Source organism: Ovis aries, chromosome 9 (genome assembly GCF_016772045.2).
Source record: "Ovis aries strain OAR_USU_Benz2616 breed Rambouillet chromosome 9, ARS-UI_Ramb_v3.0, whole genome shotgun sequence".
NCBI classification, from domain to species: Eukaryota; Metazoa; Chordata; class Mammalia; order Artiodactyla; family Bovidae; genus Ovis; species Ovis aries.
In genome coordinates, this window is record NC_056062.1 from 32,286,668 (window position 1) to 32,313,593 (window position 26,926).

General features: G+C 41.9%; 1 protein-coding gene and 1 long non-coding RNA gene across 9 annotated transcripts in view; one reads left to right on the top strand and one right to left on the bottom strand.

The window, feature by feature from the left end:
* SPIDR (scaffold protein involved in DNA repair) overlaps positions 1-26,926 on the bottom strand; it is a 285,222-nt gene that overhangs the window by 144,287 nt on the left and 114,009 nt on the right. For all 8 annotated transcript variants that reach the window (XM_060393383.1, XM_060393381.1, XM_012183635.5 and 5 more), the window contains 2 exons: positions 21,582-21,682; positions 3,899-4,112 (listed from right to left, as the gene is read on the bottom strand). In XM_060393383.1, coding sequence (XP_060249366.1) covers positions 3,899-4,112; positions 21,582-21,682 — 315 coding nt within the window. The remainder of the gene's footprint in view (positions 1-3,898; positions 4,113-21,581; positions 21,683-26,926) is intronic.
* Positions 4,816-9,312, top strand: LOC132657165 (uncharacterized). Its single transcript, XR_009594939.1, has 3 exons — positions 4,816-5,507; positions 7,147-7,402; positions 7,988-9,312. It is a non-coding gene; the product is annotated as an uncharacterized LOC132657165 (long non-coding RNA).

The following is a 26,926-nucleotide window of genomic DNA, read 5'->3' on the forward strand; positions in this document are numbered from 1 at the left end:
AGCTGATCTGTTCACAGACATTGTAGAAGGTAAGAGCTGACCTTCAGCCCAATGAGAAAGTGGTTCAGCATTCAGAACCACTGAGAGGGTAATGCTGTGACTGGGGTTAGAGAAATCCCTTACGTATTGGCGTTCCCACTATTCTAGTCTTTGGATTATTCTTTCAAGATTACATTCCTAAAACAGCTAAGGATGGCATTTTTACTGAGCATAATTACTGAGTAAGCTATTAATTAACATATGTTCATTTTCAACATTATTTTCAAACTTCCTCAAAATATCCATGAATGTTCCAAAAGGTTTTTTAAAAAAAAGCCTGATACTATTAAAAAATAACAAAAAAACTCCATAATATGCTTAAGATTTATGGTCAAACATACATCTATTTCCCAATCATCAACCAGACTAGTCTGATTTTTTTCCTCCTGGTCACTTTTCTCCAGCCATTAAAGGATGGTGATGGAGTCCCTACAGTGTCGCCGTGCTGGGCTGAGTGAGAGTATGGCTCCTGTGAAAACAGCTGGAGACCCAAGGATCCTGCTTGTGCAGGAGTACTGTTCCTGTCTGCTTGGTGCTGACTGATCAGGAGAGCACTGCTATTCAGTGAACACTACCTGTCCTGTAAGCTTGTGGAAAGAGAGGGAAAACTTCCCAAGCATTTTCATGTTAGCTAGGCTAGGAAGATCTAATAACCCAGTGCTTTCACAACTACAAATACTAGTACACATATTCCCACTACCATTTCAATTCCTCAAAAATGAGCTGGTTATCTAATCTCAAGATCTTCTGAGAAAACACGGATCCATGGGCAGAGGAGACTGGAGTCTGGTGGGCAACAGTCCATGGGGTCGCAAAGAGTCGGACGTGTCTGAGCAGCTAACGCTTTTACTTCACTATGGTCACATGGTCTTGCAAAGCCAACTTCCACTTCTACCACCAATCACATGTGCTCTGCCCTCAAGAAGCTCACCATGGAGGGTCAGACAGAAGTGTGACTGAAGTGATTTCTACCAGACGTCTTGTAATAGAGGCACATGGAAGGCACTATGTGGCGTGTAAGACCGAGCAACCAAGCGCGTCTTGAGTTGGGAAGATGAGGCAAGGAAAGCAGACAGAGAAGGGGCAGGAGAGGTGCAAGTTTTGTCACGTGGACCTGGGGTTATGAAAAACCCTCCAGTAAGAAAGAACCATACCTACGAAGGCAGGGGGGTGGTGTGTGTGTGTGTGGACTCTCAGTGACCACAATAAGCCACTGTCATTTTGAGAACAAGACCATGCAAAAGTCACCCACTATCTATTCTGGCTTTTGTCTTTTTTTTCACAGATTATCATTATGTTAAAAATAATAAAAGAAAAAACAACTTCAAAAAATTAGGAAAAACTTCATCATTCTAGCTAGAACGTGTGTGGATAAGGCATGTTATGCTTCCATGATCTGAACTCCCAGAAGGCAGAAAGCATGATTGTTTCCAAGACCTTTCAATTAAGAATAAATCTATACTGAATTATGAGATATTTCCTGGGTTCATGGATGTGCTTTAATCTGACAGGTCACGATGTGTCTGTTTATCTGACAGAACTCATGTGCTACATGGAGTGTTCCAAGAGGGAGACACACCAGGAGAGCCGGGCAGCAACACTGGCCGCACTTTCTCCACCCAGGAGCTCAGGGGCCGTGCCCTGTGCTCACTAACAGCCCACCTCTGGAAGACCACGGCCAGAAAGCAGACACACTTTTAAACAAGGAAACTTTTCTTTTTGCTTTTCCAATCTTTAGTTTTATGATAAAGAGTACTTGTGGGCCAACTGGGAGGCTGCATTTGACATGAAGCATTCCATTCATTCATTAATGTATAATATTTAACCAAAGGCTTAGTGCTGGAACCATAATGTTTCTAACAGGCCTTCACAGCACTTGTGCCTCTGCCAGGAGCTGACTGTGTTGCTGGATCAAAATGACTGATGTGTAGCTTCTCTGAAAGAAATCAATCTTGCTCAAGACAGAAAAAGGGCAGTATCCTCTGACCTCAGTAAGTCTTCCTCTTTCAGAACAAATCCACAGGACACTTTATCCCTAGGACTTCACTTAGCTTACCCTAACTGTGTCACCTCAATAAGCAGTGTTGAACTCAATGCTCTGTTACCTAAAATACTCACCAAGGTTACTTCCTAATTCTTCACAGAATTTTCAGAATCACTGTGTGAAGCTGAAGCCTCTGAGCCACACAGTTATAATCATGTTTTATGTTAAAGAGAAAAACATGTAGAAACAGTCTAGTTCAAAATGGAGTATTTATTATCATTTATCTTCAGTCATTTTATGGAAAAGCACAGCAGATTATCCCTGCCATGCAAATCAGCAATTATGTATTTACCTTGTGATAACTTAATGAAATATAAACTTGTAACCTGTATATGTTTCTATATGTGTATTATATTGGTCAATTTTAAAATGTATTAAAAATTTAGATAAAATAATGAAAGTTACCTGTGATATCCTCAGCCTGTTTAGAAGAATTTATTTAGAGACTAATGCTCACTCACTACAGACACAATGAAAAGACCCCTCCTCTGGGGAAGAAGTTAAACTTAAAGATCTTTACAATGACAATGACAATGTTAGTCACTCAGTCGTGTCTGACTCTTTGTGACCCTATGGACTGTAGCCCACGAGGTTCTTCTGTCCATGGAATTCTCCAGGCAAGAATATCGGAGTGGGTTGCCATTCCCTTCTCAAGGGGGTCTTCCCCACCCACGGATCGAACCTAGGTCTCTGGCATTGCAGGCAGATTCTTTACCATTTGAGCCAGCTGAATTCAAATCTAAGAATTTACTGATGAATGAAATTTTAAAAATGCCAGTAGGGGTGCTTCCCTGGTGGTCAAGTGGTTAGGAATCCGCCCTGAAATGCAGGGGATCCCAGTTCAATCCCTTGGCCAGGAAGATCCCACAAGCTGCTGAGTAACTGAACCTGTGAGCCACAGGTGCTGAAGCCTATGTGCTCCTGAGCCACGCACAAGAGAAGCCACCGCAGTGAGTCCGTGAACCACAAGCAGAGAGCAGCCTTCGCTCTCTGCAACTGGAGAAAGCCCACACAAAGCACTGAAGACTCAGCAGTCAAAACTAAATAGATAATTTAAAAAAAAAAAAACCTGCCAATAAAATCAATATCCCTGAGGGACTTCGCTGGTAGTCAGTTCAGTTGTCAAGACTCCACACTCCCAGTGCAGGGTGCTCGTGTTTGATCCCTAGTCAGGGAACTAGATACCACATGCCACCTAAGGACCCCATGTGACACAGTGAAGACTGAAGGTCCTGCCACAGCCAGAACCTGGAGCGGCCAGATGAACAGACAGTTAAAACTCAATAACCCTTAAAACAAGTCTGTGCACACTTTCCCTCTCCTTTTTGTGGTAAAAATTAATATCCTATGCAGAAGAAAACAAACATGGTATCCTCAAAAATAATTTCTGAGCCACTAGTGACCACTTACGCCCTGGAAGATCAAACCCCTATTTCATCTTACTTTATGATTTTTACCCCTCCAGCAAAATTAGCAAGGAAGCATTAAATTAGTGTGTATTATCCTACTGTTTACATAATCATCGTTACTAAAATTACATTTCTAAGAAAAATAAAAACAGAAACAGCCAGATTTTATAAAAACATAGCCCTTAAGCAGAAATCTTGATGTGGACCTCCTCCTCCACCAAATTATCGAAACTCTGTTGCCAGAAGTACAAACAAGCCATGAGAGGCAGTTCAGAGCTTCTGTTACATAAAACCTATGTCGAATCCTGGCTCCCTTCCCCTGGCATCACCATATAATAAAGTGATGAAAAAGTTCCTGATAACAAAGTCTTTTGAGACACACTCACAGTTGGGTGACTGCACTCACCAGGGAGGATAGATGTGGACAACATCCTGTGGACGCCCCCTGAGACAGCGGGCAGTCTCCTTGGTGAAGAGAACCTTCAGGCTGGCCTCCGCGGCCCCACCCTGAGAAGGGCCGTCAGCCTGTAGCTCTGACAGCTGCCTACACGTGGCGACGTGGACAGTGCACTCCTCATGCAGCTCTAGAATCTTCACAGTTAAGACACCAGATTTTATACCTGGAAGGAGATGAACAAAGGTAAACCCATCATTTCATAAAGCATGTTTTTACTCTAAAACTTAAACCCTTTCAAAAACAACAACAAAGGGAACGTGATCGGGGTCCCCCTGTCTCACACACCCCTCCACTTCATTACCTGCTCTGATTGCCTACTTGCAAACGTGACCGGGGTCCCCCTATCTCACACGCCCCTCCACTTCATTACCTGCTCTGATTGCCTACTTGCAAACGATGCAGTATGACTGACCAGCTGCAAATACTATAACAATCATACAGATTAACAGTTGTGGATTTCTGTGGAATAATGGGAGTTAGGGCTCGAGACTAAAGTGGATGGAATTTGATCTGGATTCAATCACTGGCTCTCTTATTGAGTTGGCCCAGCTACACAGCATTTCAACACCTCATTTTTCTCATATGTAACATGAGGATCATGCCGCCTGCTTTGATTAATATTTTTAAGAATTAAGTAAGATAAATAAAGTTGACGGTGTGCATAGCCTGTAACCACATAGCAGAAATCCCAGATATGCACCCAAGGACTCTGTCACATGCTCCCAGAGATCGAGACAGGGCCGCACAACTCAGTGTTGTTTGTAAGAGCCGGAAACCAACCCAGTATCAATCGGTGGCCAGTGGGTGAGCTGAGGGGGTGGACAGCGGAGACTCCACAGCAGCTACCTGCTGTGGACCTGATCTGTGTCTATCAGCTCGGAGAGACCTCAGTAAATAAAAGGGCTAAACAAGCTGTGGGCAGGCTAACACCCTAATGTTATTTCTCTCAAACACAAAGACCAATAAAATATCATTACAGACACAAATGTCAGACAGTTACAGAAATATGGACTAGTGAAACACACAGAAAACTTGTGATAACCGCTGCATCATGCGAGAAAGGAGTTTGCCTCAGGAAGGGAAGCCAGGAGACTTCAAACTTATCTGCTGTATTGTTATAAAAATATGTGAAGTGGAAGAGACAAAAGATTAATGTGCTGTTAATCCTAGTTAGTGACTATTACTTTTATTACTCTCTGCTTTTTAATTAAAAAGTAAATGCATTAAATTAGATAAAACCTAAGTGTCTGGCACGTGTCTTGTTAATAACAGATATTAATACAAGTTTCATTGCCACTTTAGCTAACCAGTTAACGAAAGGCTTTAACGGGGCCAAGGCTGTGGATATACAGTTTAATTTCATTTTCATTTCTAAAAACAAACAAACAAAAAAACCCTTTCACTTTTCTCCTTCATTTTCCCCTCTTCCCCAAACTGTTCCATACTCTCCTCTGAGTGCCAACAGCAAGCGTTCACGTATGAAGTAAGGTCACAGCACCTCCCCAGAGCACAACAGGGAACGAGGATTTCAGCACAACAGGGAATGAGGATTTCTAAGGTATGTGTCTACCCTGAGGAGGGGGAGGTACGCAAATAAGCACAATGCTAGGCTGCACTGGTCCCTGCAGGGAGTAAAAACACACCATAAAAAACAGCATTGCCTAGGAAGGGACTCGGCTCTGCCACTACAGGAGTCTCCAAGTAAAAGGAAGTCAACCCTCAGCAAGCGAACAGGAAGAGAAGTCAGCATATGTGGGGTCATTGTGGTGCACACATTTTTTGCCTGAGCTGGGCAGCAGAGCAGTGGGAGGAGTCAAGAGCAGCAAAGAGAAAAGCCCTAGGGTTAGGGCTAGCCACAGGAACATTTCTGGACATATTTCAGGAATTATTAAAACCTGTACACGCACTCAGGGCTCACCCCCAACACCATCCTCTGCTGCTGGCAGAGGCTGCTGCCCAGGGCTCTGAAGCCTGCGCTCTCCAGTACCCACTGCTCCACTGGAGTTCAAGGGCCAGCGCCTGCCCAGGCAGCACCGTTCTCCCTCCGGTTGCCAGTCACTGTTATGTGCAGCTGATCACAAAGTGACTTAGGTTTTCAGTGGTCTGCCTCCAACTCTACAGTCCCTGACAGATTTTACAGAAGGCCAGACACTACAGAGACACGTAAATAGTATTACAGTAGAAATACCTGTAATTCTGAGTCACACTGCTACTGACTGCAGTTTCTTTGAAGATTTTTATGAGAACTCCTGACAATACCTAATAAATATGAACCCTGATCTGACCATTACCACTGGACACTTCCTGACTAACAGGTCTTGGCTGCAAGTGGGGCTGGCGGGGCAGGGCTGTGAAGCTCCTCCCACAGGCCAGCGGGGAAGCCGAGGTCAGCTTTCTTTGGAGAAAGGAAGCAGGGTAACCTCCCCTTCCTCGCCGGGAGACAGAGCCTGGACAATCCAAGACCAGTTATGCATTCAATGCAAGTTTCAGTCCGAGCACGGCAAGATACTGGTTTTACAAATGACCAATTTTGCAATTACATGGAGGGGAACACAAAAAGGCTATCCTGTGACAGTGGGACAACAGTTTTTCATAAACCCTGTTGAGACTCAGTCGAAACTTCTATGTTGTCAAGGAAGTGTTTCCTGAATCCCAGCCACAGGCAGTGTTCCTTCCCTTAGAAACCCTCAATTGCCTTATCTACACTTATCTTTCTCATGAAAACCCTCCTTTTAAAATGGAGACGGTATCAGCTATTGTCTAGAACACTGCAAACACTGAGAGAGAGACACAGAAAGCCTACAGCGCAGGGCCCGGTTATTACCTGCGCAATAAAGGCGGCCACTGTCATCACAGCGCTGTCCCAACACTAACTTTCCAAGGCCTTTCTAAATCTATTGATGTTCTCGTACCTGAGCCAATAACGCTATGAAATAGGTAAGGAATATACTAATCTCCCGTTTTGACCAGTAAGAAAACGGAACAAGGCAGCTGCTCCCATGACTTCTTCAGGGCAGAGAGGATCACTGGCAGGACTCAGGGGTTAGGGTTAGGTCAGAAAACAGTGTTCTCACAAGTCCTGGAAGCAGTGTCTTAAGGGTAAATGCCAGTGAAAGACAGGAAACTGAGGATGCTTTTACCCCTGTTTTATTACACTAAAACACTGGACTTGTTTAAAACATTTTTCTTTTTTTCAGGTATACCAGGTTGAGAAATGGACTCCAGTGAGGCTTCTCACTGGCAGGACACAGTCAGGATTTCAACACTAGTAAGGAAGAGTGTAATCTGACAGAAACCAAACTCTGAGGAAGAAGAGCTTGAAGACCACACACAGAGAGCAACACAGCACCAGAGTGGGGAAGGCTTGGGAAAGACCACTCACAGAGGAAATACACCACCAGGGCTGAGCAGACGAAACACTCTGCGCTACAAGGGAAAATAGGTACCTTACAGGTAAACATCTGCTGAATGAATGTGTCAATAAGAGACTTATTTTTATCACCTAACGACTCTAAAAAAAAGTCTTTGCTTTTAAACAAACAAGAGGTCTAAAAACAATCGAGCAAATAATATAAGAACACAACATATTTTTGATACTTGAATTGATTTATCTGAAATATACAGATGACTAGAGTCCACTTATAATACATGTTAATTCCAATCTTTCTCAGTGGGTTACACTGATGAATTTATATATATATATATATATATGTATATATGTATGTATATATATATATATATATATATATATATATATATATATATATAGTGAGGACAACTTTCATGAATACCTACATAAAAATACTATGCAAAAAACTAACAAAAATTATAAAAGAAAGTACCAAGCAAGGCAAATTGCTATGTGGGGAGAAATATTGAAATCATCCTCCTATTGAGACAGAAACATCTGTAATTTTTTATTATGAAATACCTTTCATAATGGTTGCATTAACTTTAACTTGTTCCATTTACTTATCTAAATGCTGACCACAGAGTAATTTGGGATTTTCCCTATATTATTACTCTTTGTCTTCACAGATATTCCAACAGACTTGGACTGCAAGGAGATCCAACCAGTCCATTCTGAAGGAGAGCAACCCTGGGATTTCTTTGGAAGGAATGATGCTAAAGCTGAAACTCCAGTACTTTGGCCACCTCATGCGAAGAGTTGACTCATTGGAAAAGACCTTGATGCTGGGAGGTATTGGGGGCAGGAGGAGAAGGGGACGACAGAGGATGAGACGGCTGGATGGCATCACAGACTTGATGGACATGAATCTGAGTGAACTCCGGGAGTTGGCGATGGACAGGGAGGCCTGGCGTGCTGCGATTCATGGGGTTGCAAAGAGTCGGACACAACTGAGCGACTGAGCGACTGACTGAACCTATAAAGAGTCTGGCTTTAAAATACATGTCCTACTATTCTCTGAAACTGATACTTTTTCTCTTCTTCAGGCCAAATCATCAGTAGGTGCCCATCATGACTTTTCCCCTCAGTCCTCACACCTCATGTACACACATAAACACACATGCACACATGAAAACACACATGTGCACACACAGGCTGGGGTGGGAGGGCAAGACAGTAGAGCAAATTGGGGGGCTTTAAAGTTCACTTGCTTCCTGTGCAGACAGAGGAGCAGGTGTGTGTGTGAGATGGGCAAGGGACAGGGGACAATAGTGATATCAAGATACCAGTGTTAGGCTTAGTAAGACTGAGATGCCTCTTAGTTATTACAACAGCCTGGCCCTAACTGACCTCCTCAGTCTGGTACCTGACTGCTCGGCCCTATCCCAAGGCCGTCCAGAGCGGTCTCTTTCCGCGTAAATTTGATGACAGCCATTCCTGTTCTTGAACCCTTCAGGGGCCAACCACTGAGTAACCCAAACAACGGTCCACTGTTTAGAAATGCTTTTGTAACCAGTTACTTCTCCCTGCTCTGCCCTCAAGTTCCACAGCTCTCAAGCAGCTTTAAATTATTGCTATACTCACAATTTAAGAAAGCACTTCATCACCATCTCCCAGGTGAATGCTCTGACCACAGTTGTTTCCCATTCAGCAGTTTATCTCTGTTATGTCATCACTGTAGCTCTTACTTACCAAGACTTTAACATATAAAATGAATAATTTTGTCTACTAAATCATTAACTTTGCACTGCACTTGGATAAATACCAATGAAGTATGTATGAGCTGAATGAATTCGAACAACATAAATTGGTGTAAAGAAATTTGGGACCTCTCTTCTGTTCTTGAATTCACTGCCAACCAAGATGGTTGTGACCTCCCTCTCCTAAACTGGAAGTGATGTGTACCCAAGGGACGCAAAGTAAATTGCAATAAACACTACAGTCCAAAATCAAATCCAAGTGGTATCTGATCTATTCACTCTATTGTACCATTGCTTATTTTCATTAATATATACTGAAAGTTGAGTTGTATTTATTTGTACACAACTGTACTATCTTTTCTTTTGAGATGTTACAACTATGCCTGATTCTACCAATGATCTCAAACACCCAGGAAGAGTACAGGCCTGTGAGTGTTCAGTTATTGAGTCTTTAACTGCACTGTCGTTGTTGTGCTTCAGTCATTAAGCCGTGTCTGACTCTTTGCAATCCCATCGGCTGCAGCACGCCAGGCTCCTCTGTCTTTCACTATCTCCCGGAGCTTGTTCGATTTCATGTCCATTGAGTCAGTGATGCCATCTAGCCATCTCATCCACTGCTGCCCCCTTCTCCTTTTGCCTTCAATCTTTCCCAGCATCAGGGTCTTTTCCAATGAGTTGCCTCTTACCATTAGGTGGAAAGGAATGGAGCTTCAGCTTTAGCATTAGTCTTTCCAATGAATATTCAGTGTTGATTCTCTTTAGGATTAACTGGTTTGATCTCCTTGCAGTTCAAGGGTCTCTCAAGATCCATCTTCAGCACAGCAACTGGAAAGCATTCTTTATGGTCAGCCTTCTTTATGGTCCAACTCACATCCATACGTGACTACTGGAAAAATGACAGCTTTGACTAGATGGACCTTTGTCAGCAAAGTAATGTCTCTGCTTTTTAATATGCTGTCTAGATTGGTCATAGTTTTTCTTCCAAAGAGCAAGCGTCTTTTAATTTCGTGGCTACACTCACTGTCCTGAAGATTTTAGGCTCCTCAAGATTTTGGAGCCCAAGAAAATACAATCTGTCACTGCTTCCACCTTTTCCTCTTCTATTTGCCATGAAGTGTTGGAACCGGATGCAAGGATCCCAACTTTTTTTAACGTTGAGTTTCAAGCCAGCTTTTTCGCTTTCCTCTTTAACCCTTATCAAGAGGCTCTTTAGTTCCTCTTTACCTTCTGCCATTAGAGTGGTATCATCTGCATACCTGAGGCTATTGATATTTCTCCAGCCAATCTCGATTTCAACTTGTGATTCATCCAGCCCCACATTTTTCATGATGTATTCTGCATTTAAGTTAAGAGACGTTACTCTGCAGGGTGACAATATACAACCCTGTCATACTCCTTTCCCAATTTTGAACCAGTCTCTTGTTCCATATCCAGTTCTAACTGTTGCTTCTTTACCTGCATACAGGTTTCTCAGGAGGCAGGTCAGGTGGTCTGGTATGCCCAAGTGCATTATTATATTGTTACTAATGCTTGATACCTCAAATTTTAGTTTCTGAGTAAATGTTGTAAGCTGCCATCAGATTCATTTCACAGATAATTTCACAATAAAATTCATAAAGCTCTAACTAGGAGCTCTAGATTACAATACCTTTAAAAAACTAACTTCTGAGGAAATTTACATCTTAATCCTGTAAAAGCACAATTATTCTTTGTAAAACTTATGCTCCCCCATAAAATTTTAAGTCATCTGGCAATGATGAACAGACACATTTCTTAACCACAACTGCTTACTGAACTGTAAACAATTATGCTTTCACTTCTTGATTCTACATTTTTTTTTTGTTTTGGCCTTTTCACCCAGTTTAAAATATTTTCTTCCAAAAGCCACAATAATTCTAAGCATGAAACAGAAATCTGAAACCCAAGTCTTAAAAAAAAAAAAAAAAAAAGCACCAGACAGGACAACATGGCCTGAGAGACTGTGATGCTCATCACAGTCCCCAGCAATGCAAACAATGGAGAGAGCACGTCAGCCCCGGGATCAGAGACACAGGGCGGCCACCAGCTGTGTCAGAGGACCTGTTCTCTGGGGTAGCCTGCACTGTTCTGGAGAGGGTAAATGGGCAATGGAAGGTCTCATTTTTTAAGAAATTCAAGTAAGGAAAAAGCATACAGAAGCTCCAGGAAAGCAACAGATCCTTCAGCAAAGTTCATACAAAACCAGAGAAGAGGGAGTACTCCAGAGTGCATGCCTGAGTCCCCCTAAATCCACATGTGGAAGCCCTAACCCCATGCTGTGGCTATATTTGGAGACAGACCTCCAAGACAGTAATTAAGGTTGAAAGAGGTCATGGTGGGGAGGGGCTGATGTGACAGCATTAGTGAGGGTCCTTGGGAGAACAGCGGAGAAGGCAATGGCACCCCACTCCAGTACTCTTGCCTTGAAAAATTGCATGGACAGAGGAGCCTGGTGGGCTGCAGTCCATGGGGTCGCTAAGAGTCGGACACGACTGAGCGACTTCACCTTCACTTTTCACTTTTATGCATTGGAGAAGGAAATGGCAACCCACTCCAGTGTTCTTGCCTGGAGAATCCCAGGGACGGGGGCCTGATGGGCTGCCGTCTATGGGGTCACACAGAGTCGGACACGACTGAAGTGACTTAGCAGCAGCAGTAGCAGTTGGGAGAACAGAGCCACAGTTTCCTGTTTCTCTTTGCCGAGCAGAGAGGAAAGGCCATGTGAGCACATGCCCAGATGGCTGCCGTCTCCAGGCCACGAAGACAGCTCTCACTAGAAATTGACCACAGTGGCACCTCAATGCTGAACTTTCAGCCTCTAGAATAGTGAGAAAATACATGTCTGCTGTTTAAGTCCTGCAGTCTGAGGTATTTTGTACGGCAGCCAAAGCCGAGTAAGACAGATTTCGGTACCATGAAGTGGGCTGCTGCCATAGTAAATATCTGAAAATGTGGATGCAGCTTTGTAACTGGACAGTGGGCAGAAACTGGAGAAGTATGATGTACATATTAGGAATACAGATGTTAAAGGTGATTCTGGTGAGGTATCAAGCAGATGTGAGGAACAAGTCATGGACAGTGGAGGACAGGGGACTGCTATGGACCAAATGTTTCTGTCCCCACAAAATCTTTATATTGAGGTCCCTAACGTGATGGTGCTTGGAGGTGCAGCTTTGGGAGATGATTATACCAAGAGAGAGCCCTCAAGAATGGGATCAGCATCCTTGTAAAAAGAGACACAGCAAGGCTCTCCCTCCTTACCTGTGAGCACACAGCAGAAGGCAGAAAGAAGCAAAACTTGAAGATCTGTACAATTCTCAGCCTGTCCATATTGCAAAACAATGAAAAAGCATACTGGGATGAGGATACCAAAGACGTAGCTAAACGATCACTCAGTAAAGAGATTTTGTGAGCACAGATACTACCAGTCTGAATCAGAGGAGACAAAGACCACAGGAAATGAAGGAAGGCTGCGAGCCTTCTTCGTAGGGCAGAAAAGCTAGCCTGCAAATATATGTCACCTTCAAAAAAGGGAATGATGACCCTAAAGGCCACCCAGAGATCCTAAGGGCTGCCACTCTCAGCACAAGGCCGGGGCAGGGCTGATACGCCTTTCTGTGCTTCCAAGGGCGGGGCAGCGTCTTGGGTTTGTGGGGAGAAGATGCCCTCCTCCGTCCCAGAGGTGGTGTCTCTGTAGAGAGCCCTCAGTGAGAGGTCCAACAGAGCCATGGGGTGACACCGTCCTCCGGGGGGCCTGGATGGCAGAACACTGAACCAAAGAGGATTTTCCTTGACCTTTAAAATTAATAGAATGACCCTTGGTAGTTTCTGGGCTTGCTTGGGACTTATCACTGCATTCTTCCTTCCTGTTTCTTCCTGTGGAAAGGCAATGTCTGTCCTATACCTGACCGCACTGTATCCAGAAGCACATGACTGTGGTTTCACAGCTACTGAGGAATTCTGTCTCAGGCTGGAATCGAACCTCAAGTCTCATTTACATCTGATTCAGACATCTAGACAAAACTCTGGACTATAGAGCCGATGCTGGAAAGGCTTAAGGGTTTGGGGGCTGCTGGGATAGAATGAATGCATTTTGAATGTGAGAAGGACATGAACTATTGAAGGCTAGGGCAGAATATTTGAGACTGGATGCTTCGGTCCCTCAAAACTCATACACTGAAGCTCCCTCGCCTCCCAGTGTGGATATAGTTAGACACGGGGCCTCTAAGGAAGGGTCCAAACTTAAATGAGGTCATAAGGATTGGGGCACTGATTTTAAAGGATTACTGTTCTTTGTTGTTGTTCAATTTCTAAGTCATGTCTGACTCTTTGTGACCCCATGGACAGCAGCACACCAGCGTCCCTGTCCTTCACTATCTTCCAAAGCCTGCTCAAAGTCATGCCTTTTGAGTCGGTGATGCCACCCAAACCATCTTACCCTGTCATCCCCTTATCCTTTTGCCTTCAACCGTTCCCAGCATCAGGGCCTTTTCCAATGAGTTGGCTCTTCACATCAGATGGCCAAAGTGCCCTTAAAATAAGAAGAGAAACTAAAGAACCAGATCTCTCTCTCTCTGCATAAGCACACAGCCAGATGGCAGCTGCCTAAAAGCCAGGAAGAGAGCCTCGCTAGAACTAGATCTTGCCAGCACCCTGACTTCAGAATTTCGGCCTAAAGAGCTCTGAGCAATAACGTCTGCTATCCAAGTCACCCAGTCTGTGGTAGTAAGTTATGGCTGCCCAAGCTGACACAGGGTCTAGTACGGGTTAGATTCCAAAGGTGAGCTGTGTCTGGGACCACGTGATGTGCAAACTGACCCTTCCACGCTGAGTACACACAAAGCAAGGTCTTCTTTATTGAAAAACTTCCTTGTTTAAAAACTTTCCTTCATAGTATTGTAGGTAATATTTTTGGCTTAGAAAACAGTATTAAAATGGTGTTCAAAAATCATATTGCCCACCTGCTAGAATAATGGAAATAAAAACAAAAATAAACAAATGGGACCTAATGAAACTTAAAAGCTTCTACGCAGCAAAGGAAACTATGAACAAGATGAAAAGACAACTCTCAGAATGGGAGAAAATAATTGCAAATGAAACAACTGACAAAAGATTAATCTCCAAAATATATAAGCAGCTCATACAGCTCAATATAAGAAAAAGAAACAGCCCAATCAAAAAATGGGCAGAAGACCTAACTAGACATTTCTCCAAAAATAGACATACAAATGGCCAATAAATTCATGAAAAGATGCTCAAAAGATACTCAATATTATTCATTATTAGAGAAATGAAAATCAAAACTGCAAAGAGGTTATCACCTCATAGCAGCCAGAATGGCCATCAGCAAAAAATCCACAAGCAATAAATGCCAGAGAGGGTGTAGAGAAAAGGGAACCCTCTTTCACTGTTGGTGGAAATGTAAATTTATACAGACACTATGGATAGCAGTATGGAGATTCGTTAAAAACAAAAAAAAAACTAGGAATAAAACTACCATATGACCCAGCAATCCCACTACTGGACATATATCCTGAGAAAACCACAGTTCAAAAAGACATATGTATCCCAGTGTTTATTGCAGCACTAGTTACAATAGCCAGGACACAGAAGCAACCTAGATGTCCACTGACAGGTGAGTGGATAAAGAAGATATGGTACATATATACTATGGAATATTACTCAGCCATAAAAAAGTATGAATTTGAGTCCGTTGTAGTGAGGGGGATGAAGCTAGAGCCTGTTATATGGAGTGAAGTCAGAAAGAGAAAAACAAATATCGCTTATATGTATATATGCATTAGCATATATATGGAATCTAGAAAAACAGTACTGATGAACCTATTTGCAGGGAAGGAATGGAGATGCCGATGTATAGAACAGACTTGTGGATACTGTTGGGGAGGGAGAGGGTGGGATGGACTGAGGGGCAGCACTGACATATACACACTGCCCTGTGAAAAGCAGACAGCCGGTGAGAGGCTGCTGCATGACGCAGGGAGCTCAGCCGGGCACTCCGCAATGACCTAGAGGGCCAGATGAGCGAAGGGGAGGCAGGCACAAGCAGGAAGGGATAGATGTATAATCATGACTGATTTGCACTATCATACAGCAGAAACCATCCCAACATCGTAAAGCAACTTCCTCAAAGTAAAAAAATTTTAAAAATCACACTGAAAACAACTTTTAAAAGATCATAGGGCTGTTAAATATCTCTAATTTTTTATATATTTAACATCAGCTATAAAGCAATCAAATGTCTTGAGAAAAATTTTAGGAACCCAACTACAAAACAGCAAATTACTACTTCTGGATAGTTATTAACTAGCAGAATCCTCTAGAAATCAGGGCTCACATCCACCTTCTCTAAGCCATCCTGAGGGAGGCTAGAGTGCGTGTGCATCTGTGCAAAGTGCACACTCACTGTCAGTCCAACATGCTGAAAACCCTGCAGCAAAAAGAACTAAAGACACATGTACTGATATGCGGACAGATCCAGGGTGTCCCTAAGGCCCTGTTACTCTTGATACTTACTCCAACAGCAACCCTAATCCCCTCCCACTCTCTGAGAACTATTCGTAAAGGATATTCTAGTGAAGAACTTCTAATCCATCAGTTAAGCCACTTTAAATTGGGTCAAAATAGGCAAGCTTCCCAGTTGGTGTTGTGGTAAAGAATCCGCCTGGTGATGCAGGAGATACAAGAGATGTGGGTTTGATCCCTGGGTCGGGAAGATCCCCTAGAGGAGGAAATGGCAACCCACTACAGTATTCCTGCCTGGCAAAGTCTACAGACAAGAGCCTGGCAGGCAGCAGGTCATAGGGTCACAAAACAGTTGGATATGTATTAGCACACACACAGGCGGTATCAATAATTAGAGCAGTGTACGTTCCAGCAGGAATTACAGTGAATTCACAACTACTAAAGCAGAGCAGGTTATTTCAGGGGTGGGTGCCATCCCCTTTCCAAGGACATTGTAATAGACCCTAAGAGGGAGGAGAGGGAAAAGGAGAGTAATCAGCTGAAGGATTAAAATGAAATGACATCAAAAAGTTTATCGTCTCTCCAAGGACATGCATGGAGAGACCCGGGAGTACAATAACCAGAGAGACTGAGGGGGGCGCTCGGAGGATGACTTCCCGCCGGAACAGTGGACAATGGCAACACAGGATCTCAAAGAGAAATCACCAAAGGTTTGGCTGAGACAAATTTTCTCAGGAAAGAAAGAGGCACAGATCAAGTGACCTGCACGGGCCTTCAGCTCCAGCAGAGCTAGGGCCATTTCTGCACTCCGGTGTCATGGAAAAATTTTAAATGTACCACTGACGCCATTTATTCACTTCATAAACACCTGCTGAGTCCCCGGGCACAGCCCAGGGTTGGGGTCAGCCCTGCACATCCTTGCGGCACTTTGCAGAGCTAGGGTTTGCCTTTACTTGGAATACCTACTGAACAACAGGACGCCAGCAGTGTAACTACCAACAGAGGAAAGTGTACTGGGCCTGGTGGTCAGGTGGCTATCACGAAAGACATGGCAGGTGGAGGGCAGCTGTGACAGGTGCAGGGTGGTACGTATGCGAGAAATAACTAGTTGGGTGGGCCAAGACCCAAACCAAGAAAGCTCATACCACAGGCTCCGACGGTGATGGACACTTACTCCAACATAAGAGGCAGTCAATGGACATTTTTTAAAGCAGGCAAGTGATAGATTTGCCTCTTAGCATAATGACCCCAACAGGCTGAAAATGAGGACAGGCAGGGGCAGGGAGACCAGGCAGGGGCTGATGCAGTAATCCAGGCGCAAGGGGACAGGGGCCTGAGCTTGTGGCAGATGGGATGGCTGAAGAGGTCTCACCTGAGAGAGAGCTGTGAGGTAGAATCACCAGCACTGAGGGACTTAATGGGTTGAAAACATGTGCAAGAGACCATGGGGGAAAAAAAAAGAGAGCCCATGGAAGACACTCGGTGTGTGGGCTGGGGTAGCAGGTGGCAGGCACACTGGTCCGCTGGGTCTGCAGGCACCGAGGTGCCGGTGGTGCTGGCGCTGGGCCAGGACAGTTTCCAGACTGCCCAGCAGCCCTGAGAGTCAGGGGGCTGGCATGGAGATCCTAGATTATCCAGGAAGGGGACACAGAACAGAAGAGGTCAAGGCAGAAGCCTGACAAACACCTGCTGAAGCTGCTCACAGAGGAGGACTCATACAGGAGGAAAGTGTACACAGGAGGAGGCAGACAGGAGGCAGCGTGTCCCTGAAGGAAGGGCGACCGGCTGTGTGAAGGCTGCATGAACACAGCTCCGAGGAATGACCACTTCCGCATACTGGTGGAGATGGAGCAGCGTCACAGGGCATGGAAGCGGGTGTGCTCAAGTTGCTAGCCTCGTAAATCGCTGTCACAGTAAAAAGGCAGTTTCCAATTTGTTTTCCAAACTTTGTAAGGCATTTTACTAATTTAAGAACTTACTTATTCTGCACGGGGGCTGCAAAGTTTCCTATTTTGTAACAGAATGTGTTCGAAAAGCTTACGAGCATTGTGTGATAAGCAACCGCCCACTCTAAGACCACCTTCCTGCAGCAACACTTATGGGGAACACCTGGGGAGCAGGCCGCCAAGTCGGCCGGCTCACTCCCCTTCCTCACCATCTTCTGGGGAGACAAAGGCAGTCAAGCCTGGACTCCCACTTTCAAGCAGGCTCCTTCAGGCACCAAGGTCCCAAGTGGAAATTACAACCTCTCTGAAAGTAAAATGTAAAAGTAAAAATGAGCTGGCAGAGTTTGGAAAGATAGACTGGTGAAAAGGTTACGATGACACACTCAAGATTTCACATCAGGACAAAGGCCGACATGATACTGAACTAGGCTGGAGGGTAAAACAATTGCTTGAGCAAGCCAAAGGGAATGCTGCCTTGCCAATATCAATGCTTTTCTAAAGGTCAAAACTAGCATTTTGAACATACAGATAATTTTTGTCATTAAAGAGGTCCCAATTTAACTCTATGAATGAATTTTTATTCATTGAGCCACATGTGGAATTCAACAGCAGATATGTGTTACACACTATATAATTCATTTAGAATGGGCTAACTTTGCAGTCTTATTTTTGGATAATTTACAGAAGAAAACAGAAATAAAGATTCTTTTAAACCTCAGATCTATGAGAAAAGAATCTGTAGAACTACCGTTTTTCTTTTCATGTAAAAAGAAATGGAGAAAGCACAGATTAAATAAACTTAAAGGGAATCTGAAAGCATCATTTACTTCTGCTGTGCCACCAAATCTCATTACATAGGTTTTTCGGTAGGAAAACTCACAAGAGATGAAAAATAATGTGGCAGAAACAGCTAAGGGGTGACACACATTAGCTGGAGAGTTGAGTTTGGTGTCAGTATCCCTTCCTCTCTCTCAGGTCCCATCAATATTTTAACATAATTATGAAATAACTTGATTGTATGAACTCTTTTCTACTAACTTACAATGATCACTGGAAATTACAGTCATTTGGGACATGAAGTTACAGTTCTAACAGTGGGTAAACTGGTATCATAGTTTGTTTCCTGACTTAAATAACTCAGAGTATTAATGTGAGTTCCTCTTGCCCATGACTACAAAGAGCAATATTAAATACCACTGCCGTCCCTAAATGTGGGTTTGAATATAAAAAGCAGAAAAAATAAAGCTTAGACACTAATCAGCTTTCTGGTTTTATTGGTCAGAGGGAAGCTAGAAATACTCCAGAGGCAGCTCCCTTGACCCCAGAGGAAAGCGGAAGTTAAGAAAAAGAACTGCAGCTAGACCTCCTCAGCACCCTGGAGTTGACCCACACTGAGCAGGTCACAGGCAAGGTCCCTTCACTTGAAGCAAAGGGTAAATAAGTAAGATAGACCAAGGAGTTGAAGAAAACATTTTAAATGAGATTAAGACTTGGACCTAGGAAACTGCAACCTGCTTCAGGCCATGTCATTCTCATTCCATAAATCTGAACAAACATGTATTGTTTTTAAACTTGTCATATTATGTCAAAAACCCCATGTCCTCACAGAAACTAAAAATTTAACCGGCACAATACTGCCAAATATCAGACAAATTAAATAAACAGCCAACCACACACCTCTCTTTCCTAGCTTTAAACTCTCAATACTAGAATACTTAGACCAAGTCATATGTATTTTCTATCAAGTATTTTTTTCAAGTAATTGAAGGATCTTAGTTTACCAACTAACTAGGTTTGGCAGAAATAATCAACCATTTACTAACACCAAGACAACTTTTTATTTATGAGGAAATACTGCAATGAAGAAATTAAGAAGGACATGGCAACCTACTCCAGTATTCTTGCCTGGAGACTCCTCCAGGACAGAGGAGCCTGGCAGGCTGCAGTCTGTGGGGTCGCAAAGAGTCGGACATGACTGAGCGACTAAGCACAGCCCAACACAAGGAGACAACACATATCTACAAAAGCCCTGGTTCTTCGGGCTCACATCACTGCCACTGTATAGAAAATGCTGGCCCTGTCATTACTTCTTCCTCTCTTGACCATGCCAGTGGGCAGTCTTGAACACGACCCTGTTTCAGGGGCCTCCCGAGTCTCAGGCGGGTCCCTGGGAAGCACTGAGAAAGAGGCAGGGGCCAGATTTCTGGCTTCTCACTCCAGCAGGGCGGAGGGCGCCCCACTCCACAGGGGCCACTACTCTGGATGCTTCCAGCGCCTCAGGGGCACAGCAAAGGATGAGGAGGGCTCCAGGAGCAGTGCCCGGGACCCGCTGTGCCCCTGGAGATGAAACTTCTGAGCGCTCACAGTTAATGATGCTCAAAGACAAGGAGCATCTTGTTACACGGCATTGTAACAACTGCCTCACTGAGAAAATCAACCTCAGTTTTAAAAATATGTTTTAATTGGAGGATAATTGCTTTACAATGCTGTGATGGTTTCTGCCAAACAACAACACAAATAAGCCATAACTACACATGTGTATATATCCTCTCCCTCTTGAGCCTCTCCCTCTCTCCCCCTATCCCACCCCTCTAGGTCGTCACAGAGCACCAGGCTGGGCTTCCTGTGTTATTCAGCAGCTTCCCATTAGCTCTCTGTTTCACACATGGTAGTGTATATATGTCAGTGCTACTTTCTCAATTCATACTTCCCTTTCCTCCCCCACGATATGTCCACAAACATGTTCTCTGCGTATCCATTTCTTCCCTGCAAATAGGTGCATCAGTTTTTTCTAGATTCCACATATGTGTGTTAATATTTGTTTTTCTCCGACTTACTTCACTCTGTATAATAGGCTCTAGCTCACAGGGTTTCATCACAGAGATACCCCATGAATCCATCCCTGAATTTCAGCTGTTCACTATATGTTAGTTCCTGGGATTGGGGAGACAGGAAATTACCTCTATTTCATATTTACAAGTTTTTTTTTCCTATTTATCAGTTGCTATAAACATACAGAAGTGAGAAAATACTTTTTCATATTGAAAGGAAAAAAAGTCTTCTGCCAGCCTACAAAGGAAACAAAAGACCAGTGAAATGTTCTTCCTAATATATGCCTATAGTGAGGTATATCAAAAGTAAAGAAAAAGACACAACTTATTACAAATATCAAGGAGAGGATTCATAGGTCTGAAAAATAAGAAATTCATCAAAGAGAAAAACAAAACCAAATTCTTAAATACAAAGACTTCTAAAAGAACAATCTATTGGAGTTGGTCTTATTCATGTTTTCAAATTAATAGATAATTTTTGTCTGTTTTTTTATTTTGCTTTTCTCTTTTACTCATTATATCAGTAAGTACCCTCTATTCTCAAATGAAAGAAAAGAAAACAAAAGGAAAATTCCAAATAAGCTATCTGGTGTTGATGAGCCAAACAAAAGCTCATCTGTTCCCTTCAGTCTCAGCACCCAGTCATACTTGTTTCACTTGGTATTTTTCTTGTCCCACCTCCAGAAGATACTCTCTCAGCTCTACGCTTGACCATCTGGTTAATTCACTGTAATGAGAAGTTGAAGCAGCAACTTCTAAGCTGCATACTGCACCTCATTAGAAGGGTCCTACATCAATTCAGTGAGACAAGGACTTGGGATACTACTGAAGCTAGTGTTTACTGAATGTTTGTTTCAGGTGTGGGTGTGTGTGTGTGTGGGTGTGTGTGTGTGAATGATATGTGTGAATGTTTCAGGTGTGTGTCTGTGTATGAGTGATATGTGTAAATGTTAGGTTAGTGTTTACTGAATGTCTGTTTCAGGTGTGTGTGTGATGTGTGAATGTTGTGTGTGTATTATGAGATGCAGTAAGATGTACTGCTTACTATGGGTCACAGTTGCAACAATCAGAAAGCTACTGAAACAGATAAAGCAAAAACAGATATAATACAGAACCCTCCAACTCAGACCTTTGGCACCTAGAGAAAAAGGGGTAAAAACAGTAATGATCAACTTTATATATTTTAATGTAAAAATACTTTTACCTGGCATATTCTTTACTCACATATACCTGTGCAAGCCTTACCTGAAAGTGTCTTTTGGTAAGAAAGACCCTGATGTCTCCACAAAGAAATGGTGGATCTCTCTCGATTCTGCAGTCCATTAAGTCTTTCTGCTAGCCCGCCTCTGTTCAACAAATTATAATGTATTAAGTTTAGTGAAAAGAAAAGCTTCAGAAGAGTTGGAACATTTATATTTTATACCCTCCAATCAGGGCATGCAAGTTTTAACTCATTTGGCATTACATTCTCTTCCTATAGGTCAAATCCTTCTACGTTAGTTATCTCCTTTTTAAAGACTTCTTGGATGATCAGTTTTCTGATTCTTAGAAATGTGGGCTCCTCTGAGATGAGTCTGACTTTCTGACTACTCTTTCTTAGCTAACTTACTCCATACATATATACTGATTATGTGTTTCCTGCTATGCCGAGCCAAGCACAGGTGCCAAGGATGTGAAGAAGGCAACAAGCCACACCACGGTGGACCTTATCGTCTAATCTGCAGACGGGCAAAAAGATAAGTGTAAAATGGGTTCAGAGTTGTAATCAAGAATAAAACCTGCACCCAGTTGATAGGCAGAACACTCAAATAATTGAGGATCCAGGTATGAGCTCATTACTTGACCTAGAGATAAGTATTAACTGTAAATACAGGAAGGATATCAACATTATACAAAGGAAAAAACTTCCATGAATGGAAGGAAAATGACTCATAATAGAGGATACACAGGCACTTCACAAGAGACCCGATCTATCAATGAATAAATAGATATACAGATCAATTATAAAGCTCATTTGGGTTTTTCCATGAACTACCTACATTCAGAAGAGTCAGCAGTTCCTAACATATCTGTGACCACAAGAGAAACCATCATCAGGTGTTAATCACCATTTGACTATGTAAGTCATCAGTGTATTATCTCATAAAACTATGTTCACTGATCATTTCACTACATTATCTCATTTTATTCTAATAATATTCCTTTGATGTAGAAACAACAGATATCAACACCCAACTCATACATGAAGAAAGTCAGAGCTTAGAGAGAGGTCAGGAAAATTCTTCACTATTGTATAACTAGCCAGATGAGGAAACAGAAAGGACACTGCGTTTGGCATTTAGTCAGTCTTCAAGAAATGCTCGTCACTGCCATTGCTGACTCTGTTAGATTTTTACTTGCACCCTGCACTCTTTCCACAGTGATTAAAAGACCTCATTTTAATATACATTATATGTATTATCACTACAAATTACTTCATTTTCCTATTAGGTAGTTTTTTTTCTACAGGCACTAATTATTTCTGAATATGTGTGCGTGAGAGCAGCATATATTACAGGAAATTTTTAAAAATTCTCACAGTCATATATATGCCAAAGCATCTCTACTTTATACATAGGTAAGCCTTTCTTCAGATCATCCTGTTCACATGAAGTGACTAAGCAGGCACTATTGGCATCCTCACGTCACACATGACGAACAGAAGCACTGAGAGTGTAACACTGCGCAAGGTGAGACATCTGCTGAGGGGCACAGCTGGGGGAACACCAGGTCTGGCTCCAGGGATCACAAGCTCAAGACTCAGTGACACGCCTACTGCCTCTTCGGGAATACCTGCTACTTAAAGATACTAAGAATACATAGAAAAGCAGAAGACCGTATTCTCTGCACAATTACCTATTTACCAAATGCTTGTTTTCAAACTTACGACTTTAAGGGAGAAGGAAAAAAAAGACAAAATACAGTCTGAAAGCATTATCTTACAAGTGAACTTAGGATTGAAAGGTAAAAATGAAGAGGGAAAATGAATGAACGCAAAACTGTCCTCCACATGCAGGAGCATCTGAAGCCTGAGAGAGAACCTACATTCCCGCCCAGCCTCTGGTCACAGGATTCCTCTGTTCCAAGAATTCCTGCAGGGAATTCTGAGCAGGTACACCAGAACTCAGGAATGGAAACACCATGATCTCTAGTCAACAATCACAATTCCAGTAAAAGTCTCTTGTATATTAAAAAAAAAAAAAAGATTCAATAAGGCTGTGCTATAATATACACAAAATAATTTTTTTCTTTTTCAATTTTATTGAGACATATTTGACAAATAAACTTGTAAAGTACATACGGTACATACAGTGGTGATTTGATATATGTATACCTGTGAAAGCATCCTCCCCTATTTACTCAGCTGGTAGATCCACCACTTCACATGTTTATCTTTTTTTCTTTTTTGATGTAAACATTTAAACTCCACTCTTGGCAAATTTCAGTTGTACAATGTAGTGTTCTTAATAACAGTCACCATGTTTACATCAGATCCTCATAACGTACTCACTTTATGACTAAAAGTTTGCACTCTTCTCGCATGAATACACTCTCAGAAGTGGGACTGCTGGATAGTATGGAAGAATCTACTCAGTTTTCTCAGAGCCTCCATACTGTTTTCCTTAGTGGCTGCACCATTTATACTCCCACCAACAGTCCACAAGGGTTCCCGCTTCTCTGCATCCTGGCCAGCACTTGTCATTGCTTGTCTTTTTAAAGACAGTCATTGTGACAGGTGTTAGGTGGCATCTCAGTGAGCTTGGACTTGCATTTTCCTGATGACAACTGATGTTGAACACCTTTTCTCATATCTTTGGTCATCTGAATGCCTTCTTTGGAAAATGTCTATTCAATTCTTCTGCTCATTTTTAAAAGCGGATGGTTTGATATTTTTGCTATTGAGTTGCATGAGTTAATTATGTGTTTTGGATATTAACCTTTATCAGAAATCATTTCCAAGTATTTTTTTCCATTCTGTAGGTTGCCTTTTTCATTTGCTTCTGGTTTCCTTTATTCTGCAGAAGCTTTCTATTTTGAAAAATTCCACTTGCTTATTTTTGCTTTTTTTAGATTTTCTTTTGGTGTCAAATCCCCAAAATCAATCACCAGGACCAAGGTGAAGGAGATTATCACCTATGTTTTCATTTAAGACTTCTATGTTTTCAGGTCTTCCGCTGAAATCTAACACCTGAGTTGTTTTAATGAGTGGTGTAAGACAGGGGTTCAGTTTCATTCTTTTGTATGTGGCTGTAGAATTTTCCAAACACTATTGAAAAGACTATCCTCTATCCATAGTATATTTGTGGCTCCACAGTTATGAGTTAATTGACCATATGTGCACAGGTTTACTTCTGGACTCTCTATCATACTCCACTACCACTTTGAAATATGGTTTGAAGTCTGGAAGTGTGATACCTCTAACTTTGCTCCTTTCTCAAGATTGCTTTGGCTATTTGGGGTCTTTGTGGATCCACATAAAGTTTAAGATTGGAATTTTGATAGGGGTTGCACTAGATCTGTAGATAGTTCTGGGTAGTATGGACATTTTAACCATACTAATTCTTTCAATCCATGAGAACAGAACAACTTTCCATTTATTTTTGTCTTCCTCAATTTCATTCACCAATGTCATAATTTTAAGTGTATTTTTTTTTACCTCCTTGGTTAAATTTATTCCCAAGTATTTTATTCTTTTTGATGGAACTGTAAAATAGGATTGTTTTCTTAATTTTTATTTTGGATATGTTTGTGGTTAGCATACAGAAATGCAACTGATTTTTGTACACAGAGATACTAGGGACTATTGGTTCCAGATCAACACAATGAATTTATTAGCCTAATAAAGCAAATCACAAGAAACTTTTTGGTTTCTTCATACATGTAAAAATTAAGTTTACACTACACAGTACTCTATTAAATGTACAACAGCATTATGTCATAAAAATGTATATATCTTAATTTTAAAATGCTACTAAAAATGGCAGAAAAACACAGGGTTGCCATAAACTTTCAATCTGTAAAACAAAAATACACAATATTTGTAAAATACAATGAAGCAAAGCACAAAAAAACGAAGTAGGCCTATACTGAGTTTGTATCCTTTACTGAATTTATTTACTACTTCTCACAGTTTTTTCAGTGAGTCTTTAGGTTTTCCTGTATAGTATCATGTCATCTGTAAATAAGACAAGCTCTAATTCTTCTGATATTTAGATGTCTTTTATTTCTCTTTCTTGCCTAATTACTGCGGCTAGGACTTTTAGTACCGTGTTAAATAAAAGTGACAAGAATGAATGAACATTGTTCTTGATATTAGAGGAAAAGCTTTGACCTTTTCGCTGTGAAGTATAATGTCTGCTGTGGGTTTGCACTTTGTGGTTTGTACAATGTTAAGGTACATTCCCTTAACACCCAGTTTGTGGGAAATTTTTTTCATAAACGGATGTTGATATCTATAAAAACATTTTCTGCATCTATTGAAATGATATGATTTTTTTTGTCTATCTTATTAATGTGATATATCATGTTGACTGATTTGTGAAGAGTAAACAATCCTTGAACCTCTAGAATCAATCCCAATTGATCTTGGTGCATAATCCTTTTAATATATTGTTGAACTTGATTTGCCAATACTTTTATTAAGGATTTCTGTGTCCATGTTCATTAGGGATATTGGTCTATAATTTTCTTTTCTTCAGGTGTCCTTGTCTGATTTCCGTATCAGGGCCATGTAAAATGAGTTTGCAGTTGTTTCCTCCTTTTCTCTCCTTGGAAAGAGTTTGAAAAATATTGGCATTAATTCTTCACTGACTATGAGACAGAATTAAATAGTGAAGCCATCTGTTCCTGGATTTTTCTTTGTTGTGAGGTTTTTGATTACTGACAGTAAAGAATCTGACTGCAGTGCAGAAGACCCAGATTTGATCCCTGGGGAGGGAAGATCCTCTGGAGAAGGGAATAGCAACCCACTCCAGTATTGCCTGGGAAATTCCACGGACAGAGGAGCCTGGAGGGCTAAGGACGGTGGGGTTGAAAAGAGTTAGACAGGACTGAGCAACTCTTACTTTCTTTCAATCTCACTAATAGTTCCTCTGTTCAAATTTTTAATTTTACCTTGATTCAATCTTGGAAGGTCAAATGTTTCTAGGATTTATCCATTTCTTCTAGGTTGTCCAATTTGTTGGCATATAACTGTTTATAGTACCTATCATAATTCTTTCTATTTATATATTAGTTATAATGACTCCCTTTTTAGTTCCAGTTTTGAGACTTTTCTCCTTTTTTTGTTGTATCTAGGTAAGTGTGTGTCTATTTTGTTTAGCTTTTCAAAACAACATTAATCATTTCCATTAATCTTTTCAATTGTCTTTTTGATCTATATCATATATTTCCCTACTGATTTTTACTATTTCTTCTACTAACTTTGGGCCTAGTTGTTCTTTATATGATTCTTTTAAGTGCAGTTAGATTGTTCATGCACTGCTGACTTCATCATTATGAAATAATTTCCCTTGCTTGTTACAGTTCCTGGCTCAAAGCCTATACAGTAT